Source organism: Pundamilia nyererei, unplaced genomic scaffold (genome assembly GCF_000239375.1).
Source record: "Pundamilia nyererei isolate P.nyererei 1_Seehausen unplaced genomic scaffold, PunNye1.0 scaffold00015, whole genome shotgun sequence".
In the NCBI taxonomy this organism is placed as follows: domain Eukaryota; kingdom Metazoa; phylum Chordata; class Actinopteri; order Cichliformes; family Cichlidae; genus Pundamilia; species Pundamilia nyererei.
The window spans coordinates 1354320-1365040 of NW_005187416.1; the positions used below are offsets into that span (position 1 = coordinate 1354320).

Here is a 10721-nt window from a genome sequence, read left to right on the forward strand (position 1 = left end):
AGTCATGAAAATGTAATGCAGACATCTCCTGTAGAACAAAGACATTAAGTGAGTGACGTTAATTATTGATCGTGAATTGCCCACAGGTATGAATGTGAGTGTGACTGGTCGTCTGTCTCTCTGTGTCGCCCGGCGACAGGCTGGCGACCTGTCCAGGATGTACTCCCCCTTTGCCCTACGGTAGCTGAGACAGGCTCCAGCTGATGGATGGATTGATGATCTCCTGTAGTTATGAGGAGCACAAATTTCAACCCATTCCTGTGTACTTCAAGGGAATGTAATTTGGAAAACTTTGCTTTTGTAAGAAGGTAAAATTGTGGATGGCGTCATTAAATATACAAAAGTTGTAAATTTTTTAACGGACTTTGCAATGCTTTACATACTGATTTCCTGAAACAGGTTTTTGAATAAGTGATTTAATCGAAGGTCACAGCTGCTTATTTCACACCTGTCGATGCGCAAAGTAGAAGTAATCAGATTTCCCACAGCACGTAAAGGCAGCACCAGTCATTTCGGAGTGGGAGGGGACGCACGCAGTAAAAACTCCAGCTCACGCGCTCTGATAGTCACAACACAGGAGATCTGCGTGCAGGTGAGATACAGAAGAGACATACTGACTTTGCGCACGCACAGCGGGATCCCACGCGCGTCAACTCAGCATCCATTTACCTACACTTGACTTCGTCTTCAGTGAACGACCTGCGTGTGCGCGATTTGGAGCTGCTATTTGGATGACGCTACAATCTTTCTATCGGACAACGAACATGCCGTCTCTGCGACACTCTTACACCGTGACGGTGCCGGAGGACCCGGCCGCTCTCCCCTGTGACAGACCGGAGATGAGGCGCAGGAGCCACCCGCTGTCCCGGTCCGTGCTGGTGTCCACATTTATGGGTCTGATCATCAACCAGGCCAAGGTGAGTCCAGCACCCCCTGGATCTGTCTCATCTGTGTCAAAGCATCCTCCTTCTGCATGATTTTATTTTGGTGCCTCTCTGAATTTATCAGACTTTCTGAAAATATATAAAGAACTAAAGTTTTTTATGCCTTTGCATATAGTCCTAAACTGATTTTCCAGGGGTGTCACCACGATATATGGTCGTGAGGGGGCCTAGGCCCTGACGAGGCTAACGTTTCAGTATATTACTGCACAGATATTGGGATGAAATTATTAGCAGTGATGCATAAAGAGCAAAAATATGATGATAAATGAGGAGAAATGGGATTACGAGAGCAAAATAGACAGCAGATACGTAAGGATCACGCAAACTAGATGAATTTGTGAGTGAGGCATAAGGTACACTGACTTAAAGGAGTCAGTTTTAACAGCTCTTGAACCTTTAGTCATTAAACTTGTAAACCCTGTGAAGAGCCAGAGGATTTGAGGTGGAGGTCTCAGTTTGACCTTTAACCAGTCATTGGTGTCGAAATGGAGAAGTACTGGGCTGAAAACGCACACACAAACGGGCACGTGTAGGGGGGGTTAAGGGCTGCTCTAACCCCTGCATCATCATTATTTACTATTCAAGCTGGTTGTGTAATAGGAAGAAAAGCTGTTGATAAGGAATGTCCACTTATCATCTACGCAGGACATTTTGTTCACACGTAGAGCTGCACATGTGGGTCCATGTGGGTCTGCGGTGTTTACCTGAGGTCACAACGTACACACATCCAGTCGTCGCTGATGGGGGATATTATTGGTTTACTCAGAAAGTGCGTGTGTCGGTGTTTACACTGTCAATAAGTCTCTAATTAAGTCGCTTTTGAAGGCGTATTTTAATATTTTGGCTTTCAGTGAAATCCCCACCCCTGCCGAACAGATGCCCAAGAAAACCTGGTCAAGACTTTCTTGGTTGTTTTGTTTGTTTGTGATGATGGCATCAGACATATTTAGTTTATGGTCACTTAAAAAAAGCAGAAGATCTGTATATTTTGCAGGACATTTTCTGAATATCTGAAAAGGTGGAAAGAAATCTACAGCCGATTAGTTTATCCGCTGACTGTAGCAGAAACGCCAGCAGCAGTGAATGCCACTCAAAGTCAGAATTTCTTGGCTTTTCTTTCTTTTTTTGTTTTTAATTTAAACATATCAGCATGCTTTAGCTGACTTGAGCCTTCAACTCAAAGTACAGCCAGAGGGAGCTGTTAGCAGGAGCTTATCCACAGCATCAGGGTGCAGCTTTTCACAGCTGCCTTCAAACATCTGAAACTGGCTGTTCATTAAAAAATAATAATCGGATAACTTATAAATTCCTCTGTTCCTGCTTATTATTTCGTATCCTAAGCACAGTCTAGGGAAAGTAATAGTACTTCTACTTGAGTATTCTGGACTTTTCCCAGCTTTGCTTTTCATGAAGCAAAGATTTATGTTTATACTGTTTCCAAGGGAGTGGCGCAAGCTGGCACCATGCGTATGCAGGAGGGCTGCCTGCTTCATCACATGTTATATGGCCTTGTGCAGGCATGCAGAGCTGCTTTAGTGCACATTCTTGCGCTTTCTCTCTCTGTCTCTCTGTTTTTCTTTGAAGTCACAAAGACCAGCGTGGCGAGCTCCGGTTCACCTGAACGCATCGCTTCCACCGATTTTTGGACGGGTCGTTTAAATCAAAAGGCGCCCGCTGAGTGTGCCGAGCCCTGCCGGCTGGTGCTCACCGGAGCAGATGGGGGGCCCACACCATATGGTCACCTTCGAATAGTGCACAGAGGAAGAGAAACACAAAGATTTTAGGCAAAGGGGAATTAATCGCTTGTTTAGTCATACTTCTATTTTGAGGGATGGAAACAGTGATCACGAGGCACCAAAGCTCTCAGCTAGAAGTACTTATAATCACAGCGGCACATAAGAGGGAGGAAAGACGGGAACAATCACATTACTTTGTTCAAATATATTAGATTTGTTAATGTTCAGCATTACTAACTAGTAATCAGATACACTCATCCTGCTCGGCTCAGGTTTCCAAGGTTAAGCACTGCAACGCAGATATAATCCGGTTGTCACGGAAGAATTCCACCGGACGCTATAAAGACAACGTGGAATTTTTCTTGCAAATGTTTGTTTCCAAGGTTCCAAGGTTTCTCAAATGGCCAAAATCCCTCTCTTTCTGCTCGGTTCAGCCAGTTTCTTCCTGTTAAAAGCGAGTTTTTCCCTTCCTGCTGTTGCCAAGTGCTTTCTCATAGGGGGTCATGTGAGTGTTGCGGTTTTCTCTGTGGTATTTTAGGCTTTTTACCTTACGATATACAATATAAAGCACCTCGAGGGGCAGTTGTTGTGATTTGATGCTATATAAACAATATTGAATTAAACTGCCCATCAGGAGATTTAAAGGGAGCGCTCTGATTATATAACCACTTACATCCAGATGTAATCCAGAACCCAGGATGCCTGCAACCTGTGCTGCTTTAATATGGATTAAAAATGCACTATTAGAGGATTAATACTTAATGGGCTGCAGAAATGAAATGCATAAATGTAATTAGTGTACTATAGTTGCAACTAGCTTGGTTGTTCTTTGTGGAGACGGCTCTTAAAAACAGACTAGAGTCCCACAAGCTAACCCCAGCATGTCATTTCATTTAAAAAGAAAGAAACCATCAGGCTTTAAGTTCATTTTGGGTCTGATACAAGCTACAAACTAGAGCCAATGTCCTGGCTCTTCCAGGACATTGTTAATACTAAAAATGTGAAATAAATGGATTCCATGCTCTTTAATAAATGTCATCATTGTTTCTTCTGACATGCATGATAGCTGTTAACAGGTTTGTGACCTGTAGCCCGTCCTGCATAAGGGAACATTATAATAAGAGTGTATCATGATGTCGAAGAGCAGCTCGGCACTGTCACGCATCGACGCCTTTGCTGACAGGAGCAGCGTGCGGAAGTACCGTCATCGGGGCGCTGACGGAAACATAGGCGGCACAAAGTTTTACGCACACAGTGACTGTGAACCGAGCAGCAACATCAGCTCTGACTCATGATCTTTGTTTAATTATGTTGCAGATGTTCAGGTTTTTGAGCTGAATGTCTTTTCCACCCTCATACTTTGTGGGGGATAAAAAAAAAAAAGCCATAAAGCATAAAAATGTCATAATCGCACATCAGCTGTCTCGCTCTGTAAAAGGATCCTGTCAGCTCATGCACAGCAGACTTTTTTTTTTTTTTTTTTGACACCTGCATCAATCCCGGGCCACAGATGATTTACTCCAACCTACGGCGGCACGAGTTATGTCCAAAACTCAACCAGCTGATCCGTGACTTCAGGCAGTGATGTGAAACTTTACACAAACAACTGAAAGCCACGCTGCGCTCCTGCAGACCGGGGGGACTTTTTGTCTCCGGTCAGCGTCACATGCTCACGTTATGTCACCGTTGGCGTGAGCTGGTGGGCTCACCACAGTCACGGGTGCAGGGAGGCGTCCCAGCGAACCGTGGTATCTAATCTAAGCACGTGGAACCCTAGCCGATAGCCACGGCAGACCCGTGCCAGCAATGTGACCGTCATAACGCACACATTGCACGAATGCCATCCTGTCTTTTAAGACTCGTTCACTCTTAAGGAATCTGACACAGCTGCTGTTCACACAGTGGTTTGATCACACTGATGGTGCATGCAGATCTGTTGGCTTCTTCGGCCTTTGTTTTGTTTCTTTGTTTGTTTTAGCAGGTTTGCATTCATTACAATAAAGTGCATTTTGAGTAGGCAGCACTTGTTTTCTCGTAAAAATGGTGACACTTAACCACAGAGCCGAGAAAATAGAGATTTAAAAGTGGCAACAACTGTGTTTTAATCCAAACCATGATCTATTTCAAAACTTAACCGATTAGCCTTTTTATGAGGATAAAAAAACAATACAATATGTTTAGGATTCAAACTCAAAGTCAAGCTGACTCTCCCTAATCCTGGTTCTTCCTGTTAAAAGGGAGATTTTCCTTTCTACTGTCGCCAGTGCCTTGAAAGAACAGTTGCTGTTTAACATGTTATAGATGCAATTTATAGAATTTTGACCTGTTGTTACACATGTTGGAAAAAACACTATAATTTTGAATATTCCATTCGATTCCATTTTCGTTGTGCATGGTCAGACTTTCACTGGTTTACTGTCCTTCTCACTACCAAGTGCTTGTGAATAAATGTAGCAGTGCCTCCGATCAGTTGCTCTGTCATTTGAAAAACACATTTACTGTCATGTAAATCTTTAATGTTGACATCTCTCTTTTCTTTTTTTCTGTGAGCAGAACAAGAGTCTTCAGGGCCTGGTGGGTTTGAAGAACCTGGGTAACACTGTAAGTGTCACGTTTTGTCCTTTAAGTGCAAATAACTCTGTTTAGTCTTCACTTTAATAATTACCGGGCCTCTCTGTTGATGTGATTTGCAGTGCTTCATGAACTCCATCCTCCAGTGTCTGAGTAACACTTTAGAGCTGAGAGATTACTGTCTGAGAAACGGCCACATCACAGACCTCAACAACAACTGCAGGTCAAACACTGCTCTCATCGAAGGTACGATGAGTTATTTTTGCAGATCTTAAGTCGAGTTAATTCCCTACCAAGTTGAGATGGTGGTCTGATTTCTGCAATTTGTCTACCTCAGAGTTTGCAAAGCTGACTCAGAGCCTGTGGACCTCTGCAAACAATGAGCCCATCAGTCCCTCTGAATTCAGGAACCAGGTCCAGAGGTGTGCTCCAAAATTCGTTGGCTGCAAGTGAGTTTTCCGCCTTCTTTTAAAGTCAACCTGAAGCCGTGCACATCAGTAAAATCAAGTAAAAACGTCTCCCTCTACAGCCAACAGGATGCTCAGGAATTTCTCCGCTTCTTGTTGGACGGTCTCCATAATGAAGTCAACCGGGTGACGGTCCGCCCTAAAGTGTCCGTCCTGGACTTTGACCACCTCGCGTAAGTGTGGCCTCACACTCAGCCTGTCTGGGTGACTGCTGTATCCCTGATTGGGCTGCAGTGGTCAACATAGCGAGCTTTCATCTATAATTATGGTGTAATTGACATTTTGTGGCCATTGGAGGAGAAACAAACCCCAAAATTGGTGAATTAATATTAACAATGAGTTTACTTATCAATATCTGAGTTGCAAAGGATCTTAAAGAGGCTTTAATTGAAGTTTTTATCACTGGTTTGCAGGTGAACATAACATCGGTTTGACTTTGCTGTTTTGTTTTGTTTTTATTTTACAGGGATGACGAAAAAGGCAGAAGGATGTGGAACATGTACTTGGCGAGAGAGGACAGCAAAGTAGTGGGTGAGTGATTTCTTTATTTTTTAACCCATAGCTGCATAATAATCTTAAATAAGCCTTAAAGGAATATAAATGTTTAACGTGGCCCTCCATCCTGCTCATAGATCTGTTTGTGGGGCAGCTGAAAAGCTCTCTGACTTGCACAGCTTGTGGTTTCCGCTCCACTGTGTTTGATCCATTTTGGGACCTCTCGATACCTATTGCACAGGTAAAATGCCTGCTGTGGTCTTGGATTATCGCATTGCATAAGCCACAGATTTAAAAATTATATCCACGTTGTAAATGTAATTTTTGTAGAGGTTACCGATCTTAATCATAAGCGTTAGGCAAGTCTTCACGCAGGGCTTGATTTCTAACGCTTGTCTGCCTCCACAGAAGAGTGCAGGCGAAGTGACTCTCAAAGACTGCTTGAGACTCTTTACAAAGGAAGATGTGTTGGATGGAGAGGAGAGACCGGTAAGAGGCAATGCATAAATAACCCAAGTCTCACTTTCCTCTGTAAAGATGATGCAATGTATTGATTACACTGCCTACACCGTGTTCATCTCTTTCTTAGACGTGCACCAAATGCAAAGCCAGAAGAAAATGCACCAAGAGGTTCAGCATCCAGAAGTTCCCTCAGGTCCTCGTACTTCGTATCCTTTCCTCACATCTTTGCATTTTAATATTTCCAGAAAGCAGAGAGATTTCAATGATGCCATGTGCGATAAATATATTGAGCATGGAGACTGGCTGCTCACACCCTGGTAATCTCCAGTCACTAGGAATAAATGTCCATTCCCTGACCATTGGGCAGGTGTTCCCTCGAAGTTGCTGCCTGTTGCCAGTCGGTTGTAGCTCGCATGATCGATGAAAGCTATCTTTGAACCAGTTTTGATCCTTGACCCAGTGTTCCCTCAGACCTTAAACGATTCTCAGACTCCAACGTCCGAGCCAGCAAGCTCTCCACTTACGTCAACTTCCCTCTTAAAGATCTGGACCTGCGGGAGTTTGCCTCAGAATCCAGCGGTATGTATTTTCCAGAGGAGAGAAGGACAATCAATCTATTTTAGCTTTGCCGCTGTGTTGACTGACAGCTGTGTTGTCTCTTCTCTGCAGAGCGCCCTGTGTATAACCTCTATGCAGTGTCCAACCACAGTGGAAACGCTTTGGGAGGCCACTACACAGCCTACTGCAAAAACCCAGCTCTGGGAGAGTGGTACAGCTACAATGACTCCAGGTATCAGCTCTCGCATCATCGTGTTACTTAGCGTATCATCTTATCAGACTGGCAGAAAGGGTTAAAGTCTAATTAAGCTGTATATACCTGCTGTCAGATGAAAGTGACCTAATCTTAATTGCATCAAGCTGACCTCATTACAGCTTTACAGCAAAGTGTGCATGTTTGGAGCCTGGTTCATAATGTGCAAATATTTAACTTTGTGCTAAGCTGCCCTCGCTTCAGTGTTTCCCGTGTGCTCTCTCTGTGCAGGGTGAGCCCGATGTCCTCCAGCCAGGTTCGCAGCAGCAATGCCTACGTCCTCTTCTACGAGCTGGCCACCCCTTCACACAGCAAATATCAGACGTGTCGGCTTTAGGTGCCATCGAGGAGCGATAAGCCGTGCTAAACTCGGACTGATAACAGGGAAGGAAAAACAAAGGAGTCAGACGCTGCCTGCTGGGAGATGGCTCCACCTAGTGGAGAGAGTCCGACCAATGCAAGCTGTGAAAAAGGAGCGCCGAGACGCCAAACAGTGGATGTGAAGGCATATTTACACTGAAGGATTGAAAGCTTCGCTCACTGGCTGGGTTGAAGTGAAACAACAGTGGGAGGAAATGTAAAAAGTGTGAAACTTGCAATACACTGCTTGCAATATGCAAGCATGGTTTTGTTTTTTTTTTCCTTATTTCACTCAAAAAGGACATTTTGAAGCTTCTCTTTTGTCACTTGAGTGCATTTTTTTCTCTTTTGAATATAGATTATTAGTGTTAAGCATTTATTGTTATTACAGAGACTTGAGAAGCACGCCTCACACACCAAATGCAAGATATAATTTATTCTATTTAATATGATGTCAGAGCTTGAGCGTGCATTATGTGTATATATAATTTAACAAAGCTTTATGGTTTCCCTCTCTGCCAGTGCAGAGGGAACGTCCTATTATATTTTTGTACAGTATTTATCAACAGCGCAGCGAATGTAACTGTACTGTGGAAAAGTCACACCAAGCACATACCAAAGCAGCTTCTTCCAGGAAATGTGACTGACTTAAAGCCTAAGACAGTCCAGCGCCTGTAAATTATTAAAATCCATCACTAACTTGCCCTGCATGTGTGATTTTTTTTTATTTTTTTATTTTTTAATTTTTTATTAATTAACCCTTTATTTTCACACTTCACAGCAGAAATCCTGTGTCACGTGCAGCAGACACTTGCTGATCCAGTTGAATAAATTAGAATGAGCTGAATACACAGAAGAGCCCATAGATAGTCACCAGCAGTGTGTGCTGATTAAGACTTTCTGCAGAACGGTGTACAATGGCCCTAAGAGGCCAAGCGGACTGCAACATAAGAAAACACCAGCAATAAGGAAAAACACTGCAAAAGCACACAAAACACAACGGAAATAGGGAAAAAAACTGCTTTCCACAAGCACAAGGGAAGTGTTTCTGGGGAGACAATAACCCGACGGACCAGTTGCAGAAACCAAAATATGCTAAGAATTGCGCTGGGAGACACTTCAAAGAAGTGGAGGATCTATCGGTTTTGTGAGGAAAGAAAAGATGAAAGGTAAGTGTGTTAGCCTAAATATTAGGCTAAAAGTCCGTCATCAGTATTATATGAATCATGATAAAACGCACCTAGCATATTTTGGGTTCCTGCAACTGGTCCGTCGGGTTATTGTCTCCCCAGAAACACTTCCCTTGTGCTTTTGGAAATCTTTTTTCCCATTTCTCTTTTCTTTTTGTCGTTTTTCTATTTTGATTGTGTTTTGTGTGCTTTTGCAGCGTTTTTCTTATTGCTGGTGTTGTCTTAAGTTTCTTAAGTTGCCGTCCGTTTGGCCTCTCGGGGCCACCGTAGGCAGTGCCTTTGTGTACATCGTACGAGACAAGTGGCTCTTTAGGCCTTACAGCGACTCTGAAGTCAAATTAATGCAATAAATCCATCCATCCAGACAGGGGGTGTCCCAACTCCTGTTAATCAACACTTTCCCTTCCAGAGTATCATTTTGGTCTCACCAGTCACTTGTGATCCACTAATCATCAACTACACCTTCATTCCTTCCAAAGAGGTTTATATATTTGCTCAGCAAGCAAAAAGCTGCTGGTTCGCGTCCAGCCAGAGACCTAAATTCTCTCAGGGTTACATCAGGAAGGGCATCTGGCTTAAAAATCTGCCAAAACAAAACATGCAGGGCTGCCTGCTCAGTTGACAAAAGATCAGCTGACAGTAGCACTCAGGTGCTGATGATCAAGTGCTCTTTATTAACTGATCAGCAGGTGAGCACTTCTATAAAAGCAAAGGTTTTGCCAGTTTTCCTGGTAACCAGGTGCGTGGTAGCTGTGCACTGCTCATGTTGAATGTTAAAGTTCATAACAGCACAATTAGAAAAAACAAACAAACAAGTGTGTCCTGATGATGTCATCATGTCCTCGAGAGAAATGACCTGGAAGGCACTAGATCTTACTAATATATTGCAAAGCCATCCATTGGGCTGATCTAAACTGTGCCTATTTTTATAGATAACAGCTGTAGAAATGCTGCATTCCCCTGATTATAATGACAGATGGCACTTACACTGTGATGCTCAAAGCTCGCCAAAACATACATTTTATCAAATCATGACCCAGTCACTTAAAGAGATCCTCAAACCTTGATGAAAGTGTTTTGATGTAAGAGTGGAGAACCTTTGAATTTTCTCTTTCAGCAGCTGGGTCATGATTTCTGGAAATAAATGTTATTACCTTTGAGCACCACAAGGTAAGAGGCATTTACTTCCACTGTAATCAAAAGAAGGGGTTTATTTCTGCAGCTGAGTTCCAAAACTCAGGTAAATCTTACTAAAACAATCAAACAGAGGACAGGCCAGAGGAAAATAAGTAAGATTTTCCCTTTAATGTCCCCTTTTTTTGCCCGCTTCAGATGCCAAACATGGCAGAAAAATTACTTCAATGCATTTTGTTAAACAATAAAAAAAGAATCAAACTGCATTTCATTTAAACAAACACAGTAAAACAGAATCTGCAAAGTATTGTTTCTTTAATTTCCCTAAAACAGTAAAGAATCATATTCATTTGCCTTAAGTTTTCTTCATGTTTAGCCTTTCTCGTACTACTGTGGCACACCTCAAAAAAACCCTGAAACTGACGAAGACTGGAGATATTGATGTTTTTCAGAGTTAATCGTGACACAGTTTCCTACCATTCTGGCTCATTTCATTTTTTAGATATATAAATGATGCTTAATGGTGCAGCTCTAAATTGTATAGGACAGAT

The 10721-nt window shown here is 42.8% G+C and overlaps 1 protein-coding gene across 1 annotated transcript; it reads left to right on the plus strand.

Annotated features, from left to right (window-relative positions):
* Nucleotides 1–538: 538 nt before the first annotated feature.
* LOC102210589 (ubiquitin carboxyl-terminal hydrolase 2-like) lies at nt 539–8550 on the plus strand. The gene is made up of 12 exons (XM_005725360.1): nt 539–917; nt 5234–5281; nt 5374–5497; nt 5589–5700; nt 5781–5891; nt 6185–6249; nt 6351–6454; nt 6622–6702; nt 6803–6881; nt 7147–7254; nt 7345–7465; nt 7718–8550. The coding sequence occupies exons 1-12, from the start codon at nt 732–734 to the stop codon at nt 7821–7823; spliced, it is 1245 nt and encodes a 414-aa protein (XP_005725417.1). The 5' UTR covers nt 539–731; the 3' UTR covers nt 7824–8550.
* Nucleotides 8551–10721: the final 2171 nt, after the last annotated feature.

What these genes read in the sequence shown, in the direction of transcription:
- LOC102210589 (XM_005725360.1), top strand. Translation starts at nt 732, where the DNA reads ATGACGCTACAATCTTTCTATCGGACAACGAACATGCCGTCTCTGCGA. An exon ending in AAACACTGCTCTCATCGAAG is followed by an intron (nt 5,498 to 5,588) that starts GTACGATGAGTT and finishes TGTCTACCTCAG; the next exon opens with AGTTTGCAAAGCTGACTCAG. An exon ending in GTTTGCCTCAGAATCCAGCG is followed by an intron (nt 7,255 to 7,344) that starts GTATGTATTTTC and finishes TCTTCTCTGCAG; the next exon opens with AGCGCCCTGTGTATAACCTC.